This window comes from Ovis canadensis, chromosome 2 (genome assembly GCF_042477335.2).
Source record: "Ovis canadensis isolate MfBH-ARS-UI-01 breed Bighorn chromosome 2, ARS-UI_OviCan_v2, whole genome shotgun sequence".
Taxonomy (NCBI): domain Eukaryota; kingdom Metazoa; phylum Chordata; class Mammalia; order Artiodactyla; family Bovidae; genus Ovis; species Ovis canadensis.
Genome location: NC_091246.1, coordinates 102,143,152 through 102,168,059, shown reverse-complemented (window position 1 = coordinate 102,168,059; position 24,908 = coordinate 102,143,152). Strand labels below are relative to the sequence as shown.

The following is a 24,908-nucleotide window of genomic DNA, read 5'->3' as shown; positions in this document are numbered from 1 at the left end:
TCATATGTGCCTATAATACATAGTTATTATTTTTCAGAAATAAACCTATGTGATATTACAATAGTGTTTTTCAAATGTGAGTAATGTAATAATCCCTTTTAAAGAAGGGAAAGCAAATTATTTCATATTCCTAGAATAAAGTAATTTTCATGGCAACTTTCCTTAAATATTCACAAATAAGAATTCCATAAAACCTGTCTATATTGTGCTTCAACTATAGAACATAAATTAACTTACAAATTAAAAAATAACAAAAAATTAATAAAATTCAAATAATGGATATGTTGTAATTAAAAAAAAACAGTGATACTGGGTTGAATAATGGAGAGATGTATTTGGAGTTTTCTGCTTCATTGCATATTGCCTTGATTTTGAACATGCTGGAATATTGCATCATTGAGCACTGCTTTTTATTTTTCCTTTTATTTATTTTTTTAATATATTTTTATTTTTTTAATATTTTTTTAATTTATATATATATATATTTCCTTTTAAACAATGATACTAATTTTAACCAATTTGTTGTTTTGTTGGGCTGATCTGTCAATAGCATCCACCAAATTGCAATAATAACATAATATTCTAACAACAAGAAGGCATAATAAAAACCTTTTCTTTTGTCTGTTTATTACCTCATCTCCTGAATAAACTGTTGCTAGTCAAAATAGACAAAGATAGGATCTTCACTGTGAGGTGCTATATGCTGTTAGCTGGCTCCATCTGCCACTTTTCTACCCCTCCTGACTGTGAAGCCTTGTTTACAAAGTGTCTGTAACATCACATGGCCTTCCTGTGGCTCCCATACAATTGTAAACACACATGCACATTTGGGTATATGGTTATAAGGTAGTCATTGAGGCAATGGAGAGTATGCTCGCATTATATTTTTTAAATTATCATTGAAATGAAAACATAAAAGTTAGAAACTCTTGCAGAGAATTGGAGGATACCTTCTGTGTTATAGAGATAATGGTTTTTATCAATCACTCTTTCTAGGCTGATTTCTGATCAGCATCACTTGCCACTGAAAGTGCAGGCATCCAAACAGATGTAAAAACCTGATCAGTGGACATTGTTGACTACTGCTACTGGACACTGTTGTCCAGGACTACTAAATGCCTAATATGTCACAAAACTTAGTCTGCTCTGCTCATCTCAGAAGGAAATTAAGACACTTGTAGTCATGCCAACTGGGAGAAGGCAATGGCACCCCACTCCAGTGCTCTTGCCTGGAAAATCCCATGGACGGAGGAGCCTGGTGGGCCGCAGTCCATGAGGTCGCTAAGAGGCAGACACGACTGAGCGACTTCACTTTCACTTTTCACTTTCAAGCATTGGAGAAGGAAATGGCACCTCACTCCAGTGTTCTTGCCTGGAGAATCCCAGGGACGGGGGAGCCTGGCGGGCTGCCGTCTCTGGGGTCGCACAGAGTCGGGCACGACTGAAGTGACTTAGCAGCAGCAGCAGCATTCATGCCAACTAGGCTCCATAGGTGGTTCAGCTCAATGCCCTGTCTCTGGCACACCCTTCTCCCTCTGTTAGTAGTGAACTTCCCCGTGAAGCTGCTCACCGTATTAGTTTCTGTGCATGTCTGAAACACTAGTTGGAAATTTGTAGGCAAAGGTAAAGAAAGCTGAGCGCCGAAGAATTGATGCTTCTGAACTGTGGTGTTGGAGAAGACTCTTGAGAGTCCCTTGAACTGCAAGGAGATCCAACCAGTCCATCCTAAAGGAAATCAGTCCTGAATATTCATTGGGAGGACTGACGCTGAAGCTGAAACTCCAGTACTTTGGCCACCTGATGCAAAGAACTGACTCATTGGAAAAGACACTGATGCCGGGAAAGATTGAAGGGAGGAAAAGAAGGGGATGACAGAGGATGAGATGGTTGGATGGCATCACCAACTCGATGGACATGAGTTTGAGCAGGCTCCAAGAGTTGGTGATGGACAGGGAAGCCTGGCGTGCTGCAGTCCATGGTGTCACAAAGAGTTGGACACGACTGAGCGACTGAACTGAACTGCTCCCTCTTAAGCACCTTCACAGATTTTTCTGATCAACATAAGCAAGCATGGTTTCCCCCTTTCCCCTTTTAGAAATAATGATGCCTTGTATAGTGAAGTGAAGTTGCTCAGTCGTGTTCGACTCTTTGCAACCCCATGGACTGCAGCCTACCAGGCTCCTCCCTCCATGGGATTCTCCAGGCAAGAGTACTAGAGTGGGTTGCCATTGCCTTCTCCAGGGGATCTTCCCAACCCAGGGATCGAACCCGGGTCTCCTGCATTCCAGGCAGACGCTTTACCCTCTGAGCTACCAGGGAAGCCCTATATTGTATAGTAGGATGATACAATGTTCTTTAAAGCGGAAGCACAAGATGAATGAATCTTACTGGGATATAAAGGAATTTACAGGGAAAATAAATATTTTTTCAACAGTAGTCTTAAGCAATACTTAAAATGAAGACAACACAAAGGTTTTAAAATTTTGATTGAAGGAAGGAAAGGGAACGTGGATGTGGAACTCTCATCTCAGTTCCTTCTGGCAGACTCAGACAGGTGCAGGGGTGTTGGTAGGGAGGTGGTTTGCTGCACGCATTTCAGCCTTCTGTCCCACACCATCTAAAATCCACAGCCTCCATTTCACATCTGCCCCAACTAGTGCACTTGCAGCAGTCAAACTGAACTGGGTTTTAAAACCTTAGGTAGAAATACAGGCCCTTATTATTGTGTGCTAAGTTGCTTCAGTTGTGTCTGACTCTTGGCAACCCCATGAGCTGTAGCCCACCAGCCTCCTCTGTCCATAGGATTCTCCAGGCAAGAATACCGGAGCAGGTTTCCATGCCCTCCTCCAAGGGATATTCCCAACCCAGGGATCGAACCCACCTCTCTTACGTCTCCTTCATTGGCAGATGGGTTCTTTACCACTAGCACCACCTGGGATGCCCACAGACCCTTACTGCTGCTGCTGCTAAGTCGCTTCAGTCGTGTCCGACTCTGTGTGACCCCATAGACGGCAGCCCATCAGGCTCCCCCATCCCTGGGATTCTCCAGGCAAGAACACTGGAGTGGGGTGCCATTTCCTTCTCCAATGCATGAAAGTGAAAAGTGAAAGTGAAGTTGCTCAGTCGTGTCCAACTCTTAGCAACGCAATGGACTGCAGCCTACCAGGCTCCTCCATCCATGGGATTTTCCAGGCAGGAGTACTGGAGTGGGGTGCCATTGCCTTCTCCGACAGACCCTTATTAGATGGATTCAAAGTTGAAGAGGTAAGTTTATTGACAGAAGACAACTTCTCACTTTATCTCCTGACTCCTTATTTTCCCTGCCCACTGTTCCTTAGCTCTTTCCCAGCCTTATGAGCTTGTTGCTGTTGCTGCGGCTGCTAAGTCGCTTCAGTCGTGTCCGACTGTGTGACCCCATAGACGGCAGCCCATCAGGCTCCCCCGTCCCTGGGATTCCCCAGGCAAGAACACTAGAGTGGGCTGCCATTTCCTTCTCCAATGCACGAAAGTGAAAAGTGAAAGTGAAGTCGCTGAGTCGTGTCCGCCTCTTAGCGACCCCATGGACTGCAGCCACCAGCTTACCAGGCTCCTCTGTCCGTGGAATTTGCCAGGCAAGAGTACTGGAGTGGGTTGCCATTGCCTTCTCCATATGGGCTTGTTAAAGAGACCCTATATAAAACCCCATTTGTTAGATTTTATGATTTTTCAGAAAGTTAGAGTGCCCTCTTGTGGGAACATCAGGTAGTTATCCAAGTGCTGCCAACCATCTAAATTTGTGTTACCTTTCCCAGGTGTGTTGAGAGGGACAGGCTCCCCAATTGTGCTTTGTTTTTATTTAACTAATCTCGATGGATTCCACAGCTATAGGTAAATGGAAAGGGGTGGAAATATGGTAGGCATTAACCAGTGGAATAAGGTCATATTTTCCAAAACAATACTAATTTCTGCCCACCCCCCCCCAACTTTTTAAATGTGGTGGTGGTGGGAAGTGGGGAAAAGGGTGGTAAATTTCCAGAGCAAGTCAGAATAAGGACCCTCTATTCAAGAAACTACTAGATGTGTTTAATTCTTGGTTGGTTGTTTAGTTGTTGTGTCCAAATCTTTTATGACCCCATGGACTGTAACCTGCTAGGGTCCCCTGTCCAAGGGATTTCCCAGGCAAGAATACTGGAGTGGGTTGCCATTTTACTTTCCAGGGGATCTTCCCAAACCAGGGACCAAACCTGCATCTCCTGCAGCTCCTACTTGGCGAGTGGATTCCTTACCATTGAATCACCAGGGAAGCCCTGTCTTTACTCACAAAGAAAACACTTAGGCTATCAATGCCTTACACAACCCCCCTGGGAGTAATTAAACACCCAGGGACTTACACAAATATGACTATCAAGTGATCGTATCTCATCATAATAGAGATGAGAGCGCTCACCTAAGCTGTTATAAGACATAATGAGGGTTACTAAGAGCTTAAAGACAAAATTTGCTTACTACTTCAAGGCATAAATCTTTTTTTTTTTTAATTTTTATTTTTTTTAGTTTTTTATTTTTTAAATTTTAAAATCTTTAATTCTTACATGCATTCCCAAACATGAACCCCCCTCCCACCTCCCTCCCCATAACATCTTTCTGGGTCATCCCCATGCACCAGCCCCAAGCATGCTGCATCCTGCGTCAGACATAGACTGGCGATTCAATTCACATGATAGTATACATGTTAGAATGTCATTCTCCCAAATCATCCCACCCTCTCCCTCTCCCTCTGAGTCTAAAAGTCCGTTATACACATCTGTGTCTCTTTCCCTGTCTTGCATACAGGGTCGTCATTGCCATCTTCCTAAATTCCATATATATGTGTTAGTATACTGTATTGGTGTTTTTCTTTCTGGCTTACTTCACTCTGTATAATCGGCTCCAGTTTCATCCATCTCATCAGAACTGATTCAAATGAATTCTTTTTAACGGCTGAGTAATACTCCATTGTGTATATGTGCCACAGCTTTCTTATCCATTCATCTGCTGATGGACATCTAGGTTGTTTCCATGTCCTGGCTATTATAAACAGTGCTGCAATGAACATTGGGGTACATGTGTCTCTTTCAATTCTGGTTTCCTCGGTGTGTATGCCCAGCAGTGGGATTGCTGGGTCATAAGGTAGTTCTATTTGCAATTTTTTAAGGAATCTCCACACTGTTCTCCATAGTGGCTGTACTAGTTTGCATTCCCACCAACAGTGTAGGAGGGTTCCCTTTTCTCCACACCCTCTCCAGCAATTATTGCTTGCAGATTTTTGGATCGCAGCCATTCTGACTGGTGTGAAGTGGTACCTCATTGTGGTTTTGATTTGCATTTCTCTAATAATGAGTGAAGTTGAGCATCTTTTCATGTGTTTGTTAGCCATCCGTATGTCTTCTTTGGAGAAATGTCTATTTAGTTCTTTGGCCCATTTTTTGATTGGGTCGTTTATTTTTCTGGAATTGAGCTGCATAAGTTGCTTGTATATTTTTGAGATTAGTTGTTTGTCAGTTGCTTCATTTGCTATTATAAGGCATAAATCTTTTAAAATATTTCATATACAAGACAGTAAATGAGAGGAGTATAATTAAGCCCCATTTACCTATTAGTCAGCTTCAAGCATTACCAACTCATTACTAATTTTTCATTATTTAGAAGTAAATTGCCGGTTTTCCAGTGGCGCTAGTGGTAAAGAATCCGCCTGCCAATGCAAGACATAAGAGATGTGAGTTTGGTCCCTGGGTCTGGAAGATCCCCTAGAGGAGAGTATGGAAGTCCGCTCCATGCTTGGAGAATCCCATGGAGAGAAGAACCTGGCAGGTTACTGTCCTTTCATTCATAAGTATTTCAGAAGTTAAATTTAAAAGATTAAGAATGCCCCTTTAAAAATACAACCACAAAATCATAATACATGGAATGAAAAGTAATTTCTTATTATCATAAAAAATTGAGAAAGTGTTCAAATTTCCCTCATTATCTCTCTTAAAAAAATATTTAGACAAGTTTTAGGTTTACAATAAAATTGAGAGAAAAGTACAGAGGTATACGCCCTGTTTTCACACATATGTAGCCTCCCCCAATATCCACATCTCTCACCAGAATAGTGCTTTTATTTTAAGCCAACAACAAAGCTACATGGAAACATCACATCACACAAAGTCCATGGTGTTTACTCTTGGTGGTGTGAATTCAGTGGGTTTGGACAAATGTATGATAACACATCCTTCATTATAATAGTATCATACAGAATATTTTTACTCCCCTAAAATCTTCTGTGCTCTGTCTGTTCATCTCCCCCAACCCCCTCCAGCAACCAGTAATCTTTTATTGTCTTCACAGTTTTGTCTTTTAGAGAACGTCATGTAGTTGGAATCATACAGCATGTAACTTTCTCAGTTTGGCTTCTTCCACTTAGCTATATTCCAGTAAGATTCCTCCATTTTCAATGGCTTGATAGCTCAGTTCTTTTCGGCACTGAATAATATGCCACTTTCTGGATGTGCTGTTCTGCGCTTAGTTGCTCAGTCGTATCCACTCTTGGCGATCCCATGGACTGTAGCCCGACAGGCTCCTCTGTCCGTGGGGATTCTCCAGGCAAGAATACTGGAGTGGGTTGCCATGTCCTCCTCCAGAGGATCTTCCCAACCCAGATCTCCTGCATTGCAAGTGGATTCTTTACCATCTGAGTCACCAGGGAAGCCCAGGAATACTGGAGTGGGTATCCTATCCCTTCTCCAGGGGATCTTCCTGACCTAGGAATCGGACTGGGGTCTCCTGCATTGCAGGACGATTCTTTAGCAGCTGAGCTACCGGGGAAGCTCAATAAAGTATTTTAAAGCTAATGTTTTTCCTTTTTATTTTTTAAAATATAATGCTATTGCACACTTAATGCTATTGCAACTTCGCTCAGTTGTGTTTGACTCTTTCTTTGTGACCCCGTGGGTTGTAGCCCACCAGATTCCTCAGTTCATGGAATTCTCCAGGCAATAATACTGGAGTTGGTTGTCATTTCCTTCTCCAGGAATATCTCCCTGGAGATATTCTCAACTCAGGAACAGAATCCCAGGTCTCTCACATTGCAGGCAGATTCTTTACCATCTGAGTCGCTAGAGAAGCCCTGTCTGGATGTACCACAGTTTATTTAACATTCACCTACTGAAGGACATTTTGGTTGCTTCCAAGTTTGGACAAGTATAAATAAAGGTACTGTAAACGTTTGTGGGCAGGTTTTTGTGTGGATGTAAGTTTCTGACTCCTTTGGTAAATATCAAAGAACAAAATTGCAGGATTTTACTTTAAGAGAAAGTTTCATTTTGTAAGAAACCTCCAGTTCCAGAGTGGTGATACCATTTTGCATTCCTACTAGCATTGGATGAGAGTTCCTGTTACTCCACATCCCTCTCCCACAGCATTTCGTGTTGTTAGTGTTCCAAATTTTGGCACTTCTAATGGGTGTGTAGTGGCATTGTTTTAATTTGCACTTTCCTGATGACATATGATGTGGAGCATCTTCTCGTACGCTTACTTTCCATCTGTATACCTTCTTTGGTGAGGTGTCTGCTAAGATCTTTAGCCAGTTTTTAAATTGGGATGTTTTCTTATTGCTGTTTCTCTTAATTCTATAGGTTCTCTCTCTCACCTCCATATATTCTTTTAAAGAATCCGAGCTGCTTGTCTGAAGTTTCTACAAGTTAGATTTTTCATAATGTATTCATATCATTCTGATGTTATTCCTATGTTTCCTGTAAATGAGTGGTTAGATCTAGAAACTTGATCAGATTCAGGCTCCGTTTTTTGTTTACCAAGACTCGTTCACAGGCAGTGAGGTAGTCTTCCACCAGGAGGCGCAGTGGCTCTCTGTCAAGGATGTCAACCTCTTGATCTGGGCATTGACTCATTAACAAACCAATGTTTGCAAAATAGTAATATTCTAACTATGCCATCTATTCTTTTACTAGGTTTTTGTGATCTTTTGAATAAATGTCTCCTTATCAACTATTTTGTTATTTTATGATTTATATAAAGAGGCCAGAAAAGTGCTTGATTTTTCCTCTGCTTATTAGTTTTCAAAATAATGAGTTGGTTCCCTAACACCCCATGGACTGGGGTCACAAAGAGTCCTACACGACTGAGCGACTTCACTTTCACTTTCGCTAACACCATCAAAAAGTGACCAGTAAGGTTTTTTTTTAATCATAGTGAAAAAAAATCATGATTTTTTAAAATCATAAATCATTTTTTAAATCATGTATGTAAATGTATCTGATATTTTTCATTCACCCACTGAAGTCACCATACTTATTGATGCTCAAATCATTCCATCTTTGACCAGTGTAAGTCTGTTCAAGTTGTCTCCTCAATCATTTTGACACCACCCTATTAGTCTTTAAAAACCTCCCTGCCTTCAGCTAAGATAAGATGTTCCAGGCTTATTTTACATTTCCAACGGGAACCTGAAATTAGTTATTTCTCCAAAGTGATGGTTTTCAAAGTGTGATTGGGGAGCCCCTGGGTGTCCCTGTGATCCTATCATGGGGTTTGTGTGGTCACAATTATTTTCGTAAAAATACTAAGATGCTATTTGCTCTTTTAAACTCTCTTTGTCTCACAAACACATACAGAGTTTCCCATGGTTACATGATGTATGATATGATGATTGAATGTAGAAGCAGCTATAAGAATTCTGCCATCATTTATTAAGCCAGACATTAGAAAAGTTTACAATGGCACTCTTCTAAGTAGTTTTTGTTAACAGATTTTTTAAATTTTTCCACGTTTTTATGTCTAATGCACTAAACATCAATAGATATAACCCACATCAATAATCTCTTTGGGGCTCTCTCACAATTTTAAGAATTTAAAGAGATTTAGGGAACAAAATGTTTTAAGAACAACTACTCTAAGGAGTCTTGGTAGGAGCTAGAGATATTCATGGTTACTGGGTTGGCCATAGTCCCTAGGCCGTTTCATAGGCAAATTTATATATAACATTACTACTGTCCTCCCTTTTTTGGATAAAAGGTACTATGTACACTTCCCTCCACGTAGCTTTTTTCCCACTGAACAATATTATGTTTCTAGGAACTCACTTCATTGCATTCGTTTACAATTTATTCAACTAGCCATTTGTTGAGGAATTTCCATATTTTATTATTTATGGTGCTGCAGTAAACAAATTTGCAATAGTACTTTTACTATTTACTAATAGAACAATAGTACTTTTACTACTATATCTTTAGGACAGAATTCTAGAAATGAGAATACCGGATCAAAGGGTGAATGTGTACAACTCTGCTATATACTGAGATTCTTTTTACTTCTACAGTACAGATGAAGGAAAGCTTCCCCCAGTGGCTCAGCTGCAAAGAATCCGCCTGCAGTGCAGACCCCGGGGTCAGGAAGATTTCCCCGGAGAAGGGTATGGCACCTCACTCCAGTATTCTTGCCTGGGAAATCCCATGGACAGAGAAGCCTGGCCGGCTACAGTCCAAGGGGTCGCAAAAGAGTCAGACACGACTTAGCAACTAAACAATAACAGCAACCGATGAAGGAACAGACTGAGACAGCTGCTCAGGGTCACTTTTTCAGTCACTGACAAAAGACTTAATGTCTCCACACACTCTGTAGGTCACAGGAAGAGAAAATTCTAAGGTGGGAGAGCAAATACAGCATTTAACACTTGGACGTCACATTCATTGAGTCACATATTCTCATTCTTCCAATATCCAGCACACCAGTTCTTCCTTAACAGAACCTCTAGTCCTCCGACCTCTCATACCCTTCAGGTAACTAAGCGGCCTCCGGCCCCCGCCCCCGCCGCTTCTGGTAGTTTGGACCAGTACCGCCGGCGAGGTGTGCAGGGCTTTGCGCATGCCCAGCCACTACGCGCAGGTTGGAGTCGCTCGGAGGCAGGAACGTAGTGACGTTATAACGGCGCGCCGCTCCCAGGCGTCCTCGCAAGGTCGCTTTGCAGAGCGGGAGCGCGCGTAAGTGACAAGACCCTGGTTCGGGTGCGCGCCGACTCCTGCTGCCTTGGTATCAGCAGCGACATGTCGGGGTATACGCCCGACGAGAAGCTGCGGCTGCAGCAGCTGCGAGAGCTAAGAAGGCGATGGCTGAAAGATCAGGAGCTGAGCCCCCGGGAACCGGTGCTGCCTCCGCGGAGAGTGTCGCCTGTGGAGCGATTCTGGAATAAATTTTTGCAAGACGGAGCTCTCTGGAAGAACGTGGTGAGTGACCGCCCTCCCCAGCCCCCACCCACTCTCGTCCCATCGCAGTCCACGGCCTGGCTGCTGAGACAACCTGTTCGCTATAGCTGCGTTAAGGACTAACTCGCTCTGCCCCCGGAAGTTCCCCAAGGGAGAGTCAGGTTCAGTCGAGACTTAGGCTTGTCTGGGACTCCCTCTGGTCCCAAGAGTCATGCGCTGGAAGTCAGGAGTTCGGAGCTTGTGTGGCTTTGGGATTGTCTTGCCCTTTGTCTCTCAAGTGTGATGAGAAGGAGGCGAATCTTTGCCTAGATTATACAGGATGCTACAGGTTTGGCTTTCTTTTGAACTGGGGAAACTTTTCCTCAGAAGGATGGCCAAGGATTCACTAGAGTTAAAATTCAATGATTTTAGTATCCAAGGACACTTTGTGATTTTTGAGGTTGAGATTACACAGACCAACTAACACTACCCTCGACTACCCGAAAGCAGGATAATCCTCTAGCTGGTAATGCAGCTCCTTGTTAATTACTGTAAAAGAAGAGGTCCTGTTGATATGTTGTTGATAGCTGTGAAAAGAAGAGAAGCGAAAAGCAAAGGAGAAAAGGAAAGATATACTCATTTGAATGCAGAGTTCCAAAGAATAGCAAGGAGAGATAAGAAAGCCTTCCTCAGTGGTCCCTGCAAAGAAATAGAGGAAAACAATAGAATGGGAAAGACTAGAGATCTCTTCAAGAAAATTAGTGATACTAAGGGAACATTTCATGCAAAGATGGGCTCAATAAAGGATGGAAATAGTATGGACCTAACGAAAGCAGAAGATATTAAGAAGAGGTGGCAGAATACACAGAGGAACTGTACAAAAGGGATCTTCACGACCCAGATAATCACGATGGTGTGATCACTCACCTAGAGCCAGACATCCTTGAATGTGAAGTCAAGTGGGCCTTAGGAAACATCACTATGAACAAAGCTCGTGGAGGTGATGGAATTCCAGTTGAGCTATTTCAAATCCTAAAACATGTTGCTGTGCCAGCAAATTTGGAAATCCCAGCAGTGGCCACGGCATTGGAAAAGCTAAGTTTTCATTCCAATCGCTAAGAAAGGCAATGCCAAAGAATACTCAAACTACTGCACAGTTGTACTCTTCTCACTCGCTAGTAAAGTAATGCTCAAAATTCTCCAAGCCAGCTTCAACAATACGGGAACCATGAAATTCCAGATGTTCAAGCTGGTTTTAGAAAAGGCAGAGGAACCAGAGATCAAATTGCCAACATCCGCTGGATCATTGAAAAAGCAAGAGAGTTCCAGAAAATCGTCTACTTCTGCTTTCTGGACTATGCCAGAGCCTTTGACTGTGTGGATCACAGTAAACTGTGGAAAATTCTTCAAGAGATGGGAATACCAGACCACCTGACCTGCCTCTTGAGAAATCTGTATGCAGGTCACGAAACAGTTAGAACTGGGCGTGGAACAACAGACTGGTTCCAAATTGGGAAAGGAGTACGTGAAGGCTGTATATTGTCACCCTGTTTATTTAACTTATATGCAGAGTACATCATGAGAAATGCTGGGCTGGATGAAGCACGAGCTGTATTCGAGATTGCCAGGAGAAATATCAAAACCTCAGATATGCAGATGACACCACTCTTATGGCAGAAAGTGAAGAGGAACTAAAAAGCCTCTTGATGAAAGTGAAAGAGGAGAGTGAAAAAGTTGGCTTCAAGCTCAACATTCAGAAAATGAAGATCATGGCATCTGGTCCCATCACTTCATGGGAAATAGATAGGGAAACAGTGGAAACAGTGTCAGATTTTATTTTGGGGGGGCTCCAAAATCACTGCAGATGGTGACTGTAGCCATGAAATTAAAAGACACTTACTGCTTGGAAGGAAAGTTATGACCAACCTAGACACCATATTAAAAAGCAGAGACATTACTTTGCCAAAAAGGCCCGTCTAGTCAAGGCTATGGTTTTTCTGGTAGTCATGTATGGACGTGAGAGTTGGCCTAAAAAAGCTGAGTGCCGAAGAATTGATGTTTTTGAACTGTGGTGTTGGAGAAGACTCTTGAGAGTCCCTTGGACTGCAAGGAGATCCAACCAGTCCATCCTAAAAGAGATCAGTCCTGAGTGTTCATTGGAAGGACTGATGCTGAAGCTGAAACTCTAATACTTTGGCCACCTGATGCAAAGAGCCGACTCATTTGAAAAGACCTTGATTCTGGGAAAGATTGGAGGCGGGAGGAGAAGGGGACGACAGAAGATGAGGTGGTTGGATGGCATCACCGACTTGATGGACATGAGTTTGAGTCAGTTCCGGGAGTTGGTGATGGACAGGGAGGCCTGGCATGCTGCAGCCCATAGGGTTGCAAAGAGTCAGACATGACTGAGTGACTGAACTGAACTGAACTTCCTTAACCACCAATATGTACATTTAACACATCCTTTTGTTTTAGAATGGCATTCCTGGACTTTACTCTGCAGAAAATCATTCAAGTGTTGTCTTTATTTTCGGGGTCTCTTCACATTTTCTTGAAGCTGTTGTTAAATCACATCAGTTATGGGTGATGAATACTGTATCTCAGAATTCCTTGGGACTTTGCCTAAAAATAGTGGTAATAAGTAACACTTGGGTGCTTACTTTGTGCCTGGCACTTTTATGTGTGTTAAAACTTAAGTTTTTACTGCTGTAATGTAGAAAACTTTTCTCATCCTCTTTGTGAATGTGTGGAAATGGAGACCTACAAAAATTCAGTGATTTACCCATGGTCACAGGGCTAGTAATTGAAGGAGTTCACTTTGAAATCCATGTGTATCTACTTTCTTACTGTGCTACAAAGTCTGGTGCAAATTTTTCAAAGAATGTATTCAGTGCTAATGTATGGTGGTAAAATTCAACCCTCCTCCCCTCTCCCACTCTGTATCTCTGATATTACTCACTGGCAGCCACTGATTGAAAGTTGACAGCCAGTGATTTAAGGAAATAATTGTTTGTTGAAATCTGTCTTACCTTACTTAGAGTTAATGTTCTTTTCCATAATCATATCTCTTATAGCACTTATAATCTAGATTATCCATTACCTGAAAGGATAGGTCTCTTTCACTGAAATTGGCTGCCATCGAAAAACTCCATTATTAGCTGTCTTTTGCCTTTCTTTTTAAAAACAACGTGTGTTTAAAGGCACCTCAAAGTGAGCTTAGGCCACCCTTATCCCAGTAGGTAAAACATTCTTTTTCCAGCATTAGTGTACTCAAGGTTGTCCAACCTACATGTGGAATGATACAAATGGTGTTGATCATGCATAGCTGAAGTTAATAAATCAGGGAAATGACTTTACCTGAAAATTCTGTAGTTTTGATTACTCTGGTTAAATCAGTTTTTAATGCCATATTTTATCATAAATTTATATTAAGGATATTTTTAGAAGTCTTTTTAAAGGCATACATCTATGCATATATTACTGTAGTTTGGCAAAAAAAAAAGTGAGAAATCTATTTATTTCGTGTATTTTTTTTCTCCCCCAGATCTATAAGACATACCGACACAGTATCTTTGCTTTTACTCATGTACTTATTCCTGTCTGGATTATTCATTATTATCTCAAGTATCATGTGACTGTAAGTATGCTTTAAGTATGTGTTTTTCAGAATTTATTTATTTTGAACAGTACTTGTTTATTTAAGTGTATTTGACTGCGCTGGGTCTTTGTTGCTGTGGCAGGCTTTCTCTAGGTGCAGCGAGTGGGGGCTGCTCTCCGTTGCAGTGCACTGGCTTCTTGTGGTGGTGGCTTCTCTTGTTGTGAAGGACAGGCTCCAGGGCAGTGGGCTCAGTAGTTGTAGCACATAGGCTAAGTTGCCCCCTGGCAACTGGGATCTTCCCCGACCAGGGTTGGAACTTGTGTCCCTGGCATTGACAGGCAAATTCGTAACTACTGGACCACCAGGGAAATCCTAGAAGATACTGTTAATATTACACAAAATTATTTCCTCTATGGGTTTGCCTTACCCTCTTCTACTTAGTTGGAATAATCTGCCACTGATAACTTGGTCTTGAATTACTTTGAATCTTTTCAGTAGATGGCTTAATGAAACTTAACTAATGCATGGTTTTTCAGAAAGTTAATTTTTTAAAATAATTGTATTTGTTTATTATTTTTGGCAGTGCTGGGTCTCCATTGCTACACGGGCTTTTCTCGCGGGGGCGTTTTCTAGTTGCAGCATGCAGGCTTCTCATTGCAGCGGCTTCTCTTGTTGCAGAGCACAGCCTTGAGGGTGTGCATGCTTCAGTATTTGTGATGCACGGGCATCCCCGCAGCATGTAGGATCTTCCCCGATCAGGGATCGAATCCATGTCTCCTGCAGTGGCAGGCTGATGTATTTAACACAGAGCCACCAGGAATGTCCCAGAAAATTTAATCTTTATATTAGTTGGTTACAACTTGAATCGTATTTCCTCATACAAATGATGTTTTAATGATCAGGAATGTAGTTGATCTAATAATACTGGTGCAAAATTAGGGTCCTGAGTCTGGAAAGGAGAACAGAATTTCTGCTCCTTTTTTTATTGAGCACAGATCTGATATAAGATAGAATTCAAAATGGATAAAGTTCTTTGTCATCATTTCCTTTTCCTTTGTTCTATCTGGTTTTTCACAACTTACTTTCTTTAGAATTCAGTGTGTCCAGAACGTTTGCATGTGATGACTGAACTCAGCCTGTTGCCTTATTTTAAAGGTTCAGGATACCTTGGTGGGAGCTCTCCACGTGGCACTAGCGGTAAAGAACCTTCCTGCCAATGCTGGAGACATGAGACACGGGTTTGATCCCTGGGTCAGGAGGATCCCCTGGAGGAGGGCACGGCAGCCCACTCCAGTATTCTTGCCTGGAGAATCCCATGGACAGAGGAGCCTGGTGTGGGCTACAGTCCATAGGGTCGCAAAGAGTTGGACACGACTGAAGCGACTTAGCACAGCATACCTTGGTGTAGGGTGTTAGATCCCAGGCATGGTGAGGAAAGAGTACATTTCAGGGAGTGGAATGGAAGAAGAGTGGTGATAGATGCCTGCCCAGCGTGGAGTCTTATAACCCAAAGAGTGAGGAGGATATTCTTGTACCCAGGGGTGAATGTTAGGTCCTGAATGGGTGGGGGTTGGGGGTTGATGAGTGTACCTGTGTGGATAGCTGCAGCAGCAGCAACCTGGGGTAGGAGATTGGAACCTAAGCATGGAGAGGAGGACATCAGGGAGAAGTGTGGTTTGGGGCAGTGATGGAGTTGGCAAGCCAGAGTAAAGTGTCAGAACCTGAATGAGGTAAGGAGGTTATTTATACTGGAACGTGGTGGTGGTGATGATAGGAGGTTGGTTTTATGCATGTTGAATTCTATGTGGCAGGCAGTGAGAAGCTTTCCACTTTTAAATAGGAGAGTGAGTTGATAAAGTGATATACAGTAAGTCTCCTACATGTGAACGAATTCCATTCTGAGAGCACATTCATTAAATCCAGTTGTTTTTTTTTTTAAGTCCAACCAAGTTAGCCTAGGTACCCAACTAACACAGTGGTCTATGAAGTACTGTACTGTAATAGGTTTATAGTATTTTTCACACAAATAATACATAAAAGTGACAGTGAACAACAAAAGTACCTTGAAGGGTACAGGAGTACAGTATAACAGCTGACATACAGGGGCTGGCATCAGGTGAATGAGTAAGGAGTTACTAACTGGAGGAGGGAGAGGGGGTGGAAGATGATAGGGCTGAAGGAGTATCAGCAATAGGAGATGGAGGGCAAGCTGCAGTTTCACTCAGGCCTTAGGTGATTGGACATGCAGACACATTTACATCTTTGAAATTTTGTAACTTGAAGGTTTGTGTGTAGGAGGCTTGATCTGTTTTGGAAACAGTGACTTTATTTTCTTGGGCTCAAAAATCACTGCAGACTCCCTGGAAGAAAAGCTGTGACCAACCTAGATAGCATATTAAAAAGCAGAGACATTACTTTGCCAACAAAGGTCCGTCTAGTCAAAGCTATAGTTTTTCCAGTAGTCATGTATAGATGTGAGAGTTGGACCATAAAGAAAGCTGAGCACTGAAGAACTGATGCTTCTGAACTGTGGTGTTGGAGAAGACTCTTGAGAGTCCCTTGGACTGCGAGGAGATCCAATCAATCAGTCCTGAATATTCATTGGAAGGACTGATGCTGAAGCTCCAGTACTTTGGCCACCTGATGCAAAGAACTGACTCACTGGAAAAGACCCTGATGCTGGGAAAGAGTGAAGACAGGAGGAGAAGGGGATAACAGAGGATGAGATGGTTGGATGGTATCACCAGCTCAATGGACAAGAGTTTGAGCAAGCTCTGGGAGTTGGTAATGGACAGAGAAGCCTGGCATGCTGCAGTCCATGGGGTCGCAGAGAGTCAGACACAACTGAGCGACTGAACTGAACTCATCTATTTAGGAAAACATAAAAATGTAGAACTGTAGGGCGAGTTGGAGGGAGGAAAGTACTGATGTCAGGCAAATCAGCAGAGGCTGTTGCAGTTTACTAGATGTTAGTTGATGAGAATCTGATTAGGGCAGAGATAATAGGAATGAAAAAGTAATGAGCCAGAAGATACTTTTTAAATAAATAACCCAGGGTGGGGATGAAATAAAATTTCACAGTCATTTTGACTCTAAAATTCTTAGCCTTGAAAGTTCAGGGAAGCAAAATTTGCCACTTCGCAATGTCTCTTTGGCATGCAGATTAAAATGACATGCTGCTACTGCTAAGTCACTTCAGTCGTGTCCGACTCTGTGTGACCCCACAGACGGCAGCCCACCAGGCTCCCCCGTCCCTGAGATTCTCCAGGCAAGAGTATTGGAGTGGGGTGCCATTGCCTTCTCCGAAAATGACATAAGCCACTCCCATTATGTTTCTATTGGACAGTGTTAGACAAGAGCTAGAGCTTCCCTGGTGGCTTAGATGGTGAAGAATGTGCCTGCAATGCAAGAGACCCCGGTTTAGTCCCTGGGTCAGGATGATCCCCTGGAGAATCCCCTGGAAAAGGGAATGGCTACCCACTCCAGTATTCTTGTCTGGAGAAATTCCATGGACAGAGGAGCCTGGCGGGCTACAGTCTATCAGGTCACAAGAGTTGGTCAAGACTGAGCGACTAACACTTTCACTAACTTCTTAAAATAATGTAGATTAGAAGACCTGTTCCAAGAACGGAACTATTACCATAGATAACTATAATATGAACTCTAGATGTGGTAGACAGGAAGGAACCTAGCAAAGGCTATTGAAATCCCCTACTGTGTCCCATCGTCTCTCATGGTCCAGCAGACGTTTGTTTCCCAAATTTTTGCTTTTCCATCTCCATGTGAATTGCCTTCCTCTCCAATTAAGTCCCAAACACTTACTCCCAGCATCTGCTTTTGCCTTTAGCCTAAGATGGTATTTAACTCATTTGGGGAGTTACTTGGTTCTCCTGGGTCTCTCCGATGTGTAGATGTTACTGAATTTTGTTTGCTTTTCTCCTGTTAATCTGTCTCATGTCAACTTCTTAGACCAACCAGCAGAGCCTAGAAAGGTAAAGGAAAATTTCTTCCTCCACACTAGGAGGACTTTGTAAAGGAGGGCTTTCTGGGATGGGGAGGAAGTAAGTTTGCTTAGGTGCACGTGCTGCCCTGTCAGTGTCCGTGGCAATCTGAGTGGACATGGGCTGTCTTACATGGTAGAAACATGAGATGAGTGGAGGCCAGTGGGAATGAGGAGTTGGGGGTTAGTGTTTCACTTTAGAAACCAACAGAAAATCTTTCTTCAGCCACTAAAAGGGGGCAAACAATGTATGGCTAAGGTCAGAGTGTAGTTTACATTTCTGTCACTGATGAGCTTAGACAAAGTTTTATATTCATGTTCACTTACACGTCCACAGCCCGCTTTATATCATGACGGTGGTGGTTTAGTCACTAAGTCGTGTCCAACTCTTGTGACACTATGGACTGCGGCCCACCAGGCTCTTCTGTCCATGGGAATCTCCAGGCAACATTACTGGGGTGGGTTGCCATTCCCTTCTCCAGAGGATCTTCCCAACCCAAGAATCAAACCTGGGTCTTCTGCACTGCAGGCAGATTCTTTACTGACTGAGCTATGAGGGTAGCCTTGTATCATTATACCTCTTATTTTTTTCAGGGTCTTAACATGCAGGACCCTGGAGAAGAAAAAAATGTTACTGTCTGTGAAATTTTTTTAAAACATCTAAGAGTGGTTTTTATGTGCAGGAATAACTGTTCCAGTTACCCGAAATATAAATTAATATTCAATTTCTTAGTTTCAAATTTAAAACCTTTTCTTAATTTTTTAAATTCAATTTTAAAATTCTGTTAACTAGATATACATCTAGTAAAATATGAACAGTCTCTTTTCTTTGTTCTTATTATCTTTCGATAATTCAAATTGAACTTCCATAAAACAATTCCACTTACAAACATCATCAAATTCTCTTAAATGTTTTAAGCTGAATTTATATTTATATATTCAGTTTTATTTTTAAGTATTTATGACAGGGGTCCCAACCTCAGGACCAACCTCCAGGTTCTAATGCCTAATGATCTGAGATGGAGCTGATGTAATAATAATAGAAATAAAGTGACAGTGAATGTAATGTGCTTGAATCATCCTGAAACCACTCCCCGCCTCACCCCCTGGAAAAATTATCTTCCAGGAAACTGACTCCAGGTGCCAAAAATGTTGGGGACTGCTGAATTTTATAGGACACGTTAATGACCCTTAAAAGGAAAATCTTATTAAATTTAAAATTCACACATCTAAATGCATTTTAACTAGAATCCTTATTAAATTTGACATTCACCTGTTTATACCCTGGCTTAATTTACCTTGTCATAGCTATGTTTAACTGAATATTTCTAGGATGGAAAAAATACTTATCTCCTCAGAGAAAAAGATTTTAACTACCTGCAGTTGCTAGGTTGAGAATTTGAGCCATTAATATGGTAGCTTATCTGAGGAATTCATACTTCTAGATGATTTTTCCTGGACAGATGGACATAATTAAAGGCTTTGTGTCAGTAGATGTCCACAGGCCTCTCCTTTACTTTATTCTTTCTCTTGGTTTGGGTAGGCCTGCATCCTCAGTACTGTTACAGCCAGTTCACTTCAGCTAATACCTTTATGCTGCATTAAATTGAACATTCTCTGTGAAGATATTTCAGTATCTTCTTGCCTCTGGCTAATACCTTTATGCTGCATTAAATTGAACATTCTCTGTAAAGATATTTCAGTATCTTCTTGCCTCTGGCTGCAGTTTTGAGAGACATTTGAATGTCCTCACATTGTTTTATGAGTTTCTCTCCTGCTTTTGGTTCCAATTTGCCTAAGTCTTACATCATGCCGATAATCTTTTAAATGTTTGGTGTCATATCTTGTTACAGATGTGTGTGCTTAATAAGTACGTTTATTTAGCACTTCCTGTGTGCAAGGCACTGTTCTAAACATTGTAGGGATACAGCACTGAGCAAGGCAGATTGAGTCCTTGTCTTCAGGAAATGTTTGCTCTAGTCTTGGAGACTGGCAGTAAATAGATAAGCAAATGTTGTAAGTTAGTGTTACAGCAGGTGGTTAAGTCTGTAGAAGAAAAACTTAAGGGTAGAAGACTAGAGAATGACAGGGACTGCTATTCAAATTAAGCTTCTTTGAGGAAATGCTCTTTGAAAAACGTTAGTGAACTGGGGATATGGAGAAAAGCGTTTCAGGCAGAGGAATCATGAAGTGGGAGGGTTCTGAGGCACAAGCAGGCCCCACAGTGTCCTAACGCAGAGGAGCCCCTGCAAGTACAGTGCAGGCGGTGGGGTGGGGTAGGTAGCATGAGATCAGAGAGTTGGCCAAGGACGCTGGCTTTTTTTCCTTAAGAATTATGGAAGTTGAGCAGAGGAGTGATGCATCTCAATCACTGTAGGAACTTCCGTGGTGGTCCATTGGTTAGGACTGTGAGCTCCCAACGCAGAGGGCCTAGGTTCGATCCTTGATCAGGGAGCTAGATCCCATATGCTGCAGCTAAAGAGCCTGCATGCCACAACTAAAGACCCTGCGTGCTGCAACTAAGACCCAGTGCAGCCAAGTAAATATTAAAAAAAAATCACTCTACTCTTTTGCAGTGTGGAGAGTAGACGGTAGGAGAGCACACGCAGAAGCCAAGAGACTAGTAGGTGAAAAAATGGTAGCAGCTTGGATGAGGGTAGTGAAGTGGTGAGAAGCTCTTAGATTCAGGATAAATCCTCAAGGGGGAGTCAGCAGGATCTGCCAAGCAGTCAGGGTTTTTGACCTTTGTAACTAGGAGAATGAAAGTGCCGTTGCAGAGATAGGGAATAGTTTGGGGCTGAGGGATGTTAAGTGATGGACCTGGTTAAGTTTGCAATGCCTGTTTGATCAAGTAGATCTTGAGTAAATAATTGAATGTATGAGCCTGAAGCTTAGTAAAAGTTTGGGATATGATCGATGTATTTTAGAAAAAACTCTAAAACCATAATTAACAGAGAATTACTTTTATTGCAGACAAAACCATATACCATCGTTGAAAAGAAGCCCAGAATATTTCCAGTAAGTCTTAAAACATCTATTTTCTCTTTTGCTTATATTTCTCTCTCCCTTCCCAAATGATCATTAGACTAAAATTCTTCTTGCTGAAAGTTTTAAGTACCTATTGCATACTCTTAAAATAAAAAAAAGAAAAAAGGAGGAAATAGCGTGATGTACCAATTGGAGTTAAATCTGGGACATGGGCACATTCTCTTCACTCTGGCTGTAAAACTTGTGTGACTTTCGTAGTCCTAAAGTGAATTGAAAGTCCCAATAGTTGTTCACTGGTGCCCTGTTTCATGTGGGTTAAGGATTCAGGGCACTGTCCTGAGCAGACACCTGGGCATTGCAAGAGCAACTGAATTCTTCTTTTATTATTTCCAAACTTATTATCATTTCCTATGATAGTTTGACCGTAGCCTCTCCATATGTGAACTTAAAATGTTATTGTGTGCTTTAAATTGTACACTGTGGATATGTAGGCTATAAACCTAATTTAAAATGATTCTTTTTACCATTAAAAGGTTACTTATTAGTCAGTTGGTATTTTGCTGGCTGTTCATGAGGTTATTGTTTAGAAGAGTCAAATACATGTTATGTTCTTTTCCCATTTCTAGTCACAGATAATGAATTAATTACCATCAATCTCTAAGTTATGTACTTCAGAAAACAAAACTGTAGATTCTTGCTTCCATCAGATGACATAGTCACAATAATCCATTGACAACTGCAGTCGAAGGGAATTTTAGGGAGAACCACCAAAATTGGCTAACTCTTCCAGCTGGAATTCTGCTTTAGGAAATAGGAGATTTCTTCTGTATTTGTGTATAATTGGTGTTTGTCAGTGCCCAGTTCAGTTCAGTTCAGTTGCTCAGTTATGTGCGACTCTTTGTGACCCCATGAATTGCAGCACGCCAGGCCTCCCTGTCCATCACCATCTCCCGGAGTTCACTCAAACTCACGTCATCGAGTCGGTGATGCCATCCAGCCATCTCATCCTCTGTTGACCCCTTCTCCTCCTGCCCCCAATCCCTCCAGCATCAGAGTCTTTTCCAATGAGTCAGCTCTTCGCATGAGGTGGCCAAAGTACTGGAGTTTCAGCTTTAGCATCATTCCTTCCAAAGAACACCCAGGGCTGATGTCCTTTAGAATGTACTGGTTGGATCTTCTTGCAGTCCAAGGGACTCTCAAGAGTCTTCTCCAACACCACAGTTCAAAACCATCAATTCTTCAGTTAGCCTCATTTATCTTGCTGGTTTCAACCAGTTAGATAATTTATTTATTCTTCCATTTATATGTTTGTTATGTATTTTGCCATTGCTGTTTGAAGGGAAAGGAGGAGGATCTCTTTAGAAGACCAGTATTTTTTGCTACTGTGGTTCTTTCCTGTTTCTGTACCATTGACCCATTTGAGAAGTTGCCCCTTTGAGGACCTAAGAGTGCTCATCTGTACATACCTTGGAATAGGATAGACAGTAAGAAATAAACCCCCAAATCACAGTGGCTTACCAAAAGTTTATTTCCTGTTGATATAACAGACTAGTATAGATCAATTATAGTTAGGCCATTGAGAATATGCAGCTCCAAGATCACAGGGTTGAATATCTCAGAGGATGATTTTAAGGTCTAAGCTTGGATGTAGCTTACATCAATCACTTCTATTCAAGTCCTATTGGCCAGGACTTATTCTCATGGTCCCAGATATCTTTGTGCTTTTTTGTATTTCCCAGCTTCCCATACCTGGAGTTTCTGCCACAATCTATCTTTCTAGTCAACAAATGGCTCTCTGCTTCCTTCTTCCCACACATGTAACATAAGACTTTTTCCTTGGGAGAAACCCCAAGATCCCATTCCATCAATACAACCTGAGACTGCCAGATGAGGCACAGTAATATCTGTCAGGGTTAATCTTAGAGATTCTTCTCTTAGAGACTTGAGGGTCAATGACAAGTGAACTGTATCCCTTGTCCCCCCAACCACACCCATTATTCAACAGTGGAATGTGGACAGCGTAGCAGTCCCTTGGTTCTGAAACCCCACTGGTCAAACACTGTGAAGACTCCTAACCCCTGTGTGTGGGAAGTTACTTGAATGGGACTGATTTTGCTTCCGGAAGAAACACTTTTGTTCATTGTTCTTCCTGACTCCTGGCGGGGGAGCGCCATGGAGGTGCATCCTTTGTTTTCCTTTATCAATCTAGACCATATCTAAAATGAGGACTGGGAAATATGCCCTTCTTAGGGTTGTACAGCCTTTAAAGTCTACCTCAGGTTCACAGAAGGTTGAGGGCCAGAGAAAACAATCGCAGGCTTTTGTTTCGTTTGTTTGGTTTCTTAGACCATGTAGTTCTCACAATTGGCAGGCACGGAAAGAAAAACCTGGTAGAAGTCTTTGTGCTTCTAGTCAGTCCCACCTGCCAGTATCTGTGGTTTGTACACATAGTTACCAGGTTCTTTCATTGCATTGTCCTCACCCTGCCACCTCTCTACTCAGTGGCAGCCCTATGTGGAAGCCACTGAAACATACTGTGGCTCAAAGGCTACCTTGGCTTCAGTCTGATCTTTGCATGGTGCTGGGTCCCTGTGTTTACTCAGCTTTATGGGCTTCTCAGAATCTTCTCAGTGTTAGCTCCTATTCTTTAGAGATTCAGAAACAATCCATCTGATTTTCTAATATTGCATGGTCCTGAATTTTTAGATTCTTATTTTTATTTCTCTTCTCAAATCAGCCACTTCTTAGCTGGGCTTACGTTTCTTAAAGTACATTCCTAAGGCAGCCATTAGTGTACTGGTTAACCCATACTATAACTTTTTTCCAGGTACTTCTCCTAGAACCTCTAAGTTATTGGTGCTTCTAAGTGATTAGTGCCTTTTGTTTCCATCTATTAGCCTCCAGTGCCTGTGGCTTGAAGCCAGACTGCTAAGCCAGTGCCATGTAGATCAATTTTTATTACAGCAGCATTCATACCAGTTCAGGTTATTAATTTCTGTGTAAGGGTAAAGCTAGCTGTGGTAACAGGTTTTCCCCAAAATGTATACTGGCTTACACTAATACAAGTTTATAGTCCTGAGCAACCAGGACAGGGAATGGCAGGTGGTGATGGGATAATTCTGCCCTACTCAGTCAATTCATGGACTGTCGGGCTTATGGAATGTGCTATCTTAAACAGAGAGCTGAAATGAAAGCTAAGTACTTTGCCTAAAATTATATAGCTTGTCAGTGGAAGATTCCAGGATTCACACTACTTGGTTCTAGCTTTGAAGTCCCATCCTGTTCTGTGACACACGCTGTATCTAGGTGTGGAAAGTTAGAAAGACAGCTGGACCAGCTGCCTAGGCAAAGTTTGCAGGTCTGTCTTTAATATCTGTTCTGAGCCAAACAGTAAACTGGTGGCTGCCTACCATATTTAGTTGCTGGGAATATATACCACCTTGTATTGAAGTGATGGAGAAGGAAATGGCAACCCACTCCAGTATTCTTGCCTGGAGAATCCCATGGACAGAGCAGCCTGGTGGGCTACAGTCCATGGGGTTGCAAAGAGTTGGACACGACCGAGCGACTTCACTTTCTTTCTTTCTATTGAAGTGAAGCTATTTCCCTACAACTTCTTTCTAGGGCTTCTCCTATTTTTTGGGGCCAAGCAAATAAAGGTCATCCTTCTGTCACTTTGTAAAGACAACTTTCATGTTCTTTGTGGTCGTTTGGTTTGAGTAAAACTTCCCCTATTTGTTCCTTATTCCTTAAGATTTTGGATACTGCTTTCTTATCTTTAGACAGCTTCTATTTTACCTATGTCATTTTTAAAGTTTGAATGCCAGAACTGAGCTAGGTTTTCCAGATGAGCTCAGAGGGGAACTGTTACCTCTGCTGACAAGGTTTATCACTAATGCACCTTTGTTTTTCTAGGGTGATACAATTCTGGAGACTGGAGAAGTAATCCCACCCATGAAAGAATTTCCTGATCAGCATCATTGAAGATTACTTTAAAATTTCAAAGGTGTATGAGCCTAAGTTTGTTGCTACATTACCAACTTATTGAAAGTATTTTCTGGAAAAGTAATAAAATTTACTCACATATGTGTCATCTGTTTCTTCCCAGCCTATGCCATTCTCTCTG

General features: G+C 42.0%; 1 protein-coding gene and 1 non-coding gene across 3 annotated transcripts; one reads left to right on the top strand and one right to left on the bottom strand.

Moving 5' to 3' along the window:
• Window positions 1–2,247: 2,247 nt before the first annotated feature.
• TRNAS-GGA (transfer RNA serine (anticodon GGA)) lies at window positions 2,248–2,319 on the bottom strand. Its single transcript has one exon. It is a non-coding gene; the product is annotated as a tRNA-Ser (tRNA).
• Window positions 2,320–3,098: 779 nt separating this feature from the next.
• On the top strand, window positions 3,099–24,868 carry NDUFB6 (NADH:ubiquinone oxidoreductase subunit B6). Of its 2 annotated transcripts, XM_069574171.1 has the most exons (5): window positions 3,099–3,264; window positions 9,335–10,238; window positions 13,741–13,833; window positions 20,768–20,812; window positions 24,698–24,868. In XM_069574171.1, the coding sequence occupies exons 2-5, from the start codon at window positions 10,059–10,061 to the stop codon at window positions 24,764–24,766; spliced, it is 387 nt and encodes a 128-aa protein (XP_069430272.1). In that variant the 5' UTR covers window positions 3,099–3,264; window positions 9,335–10,058; the 3' UTR covers window positions 24,767–24,868. The 2 variants fall into 2 exon arrangements, with proteins under 2 accessions (XP_069430272.1, XP_069430273.1); XM_069574172.1 differs by lacking the exons at window positions 3,099–3,264; window positions 13,741–13,833 and having other exon boundaries at window positions 9,937–10,238.
• Window positions 24,869–24,908: the final 40 nt, after the last annotated feature.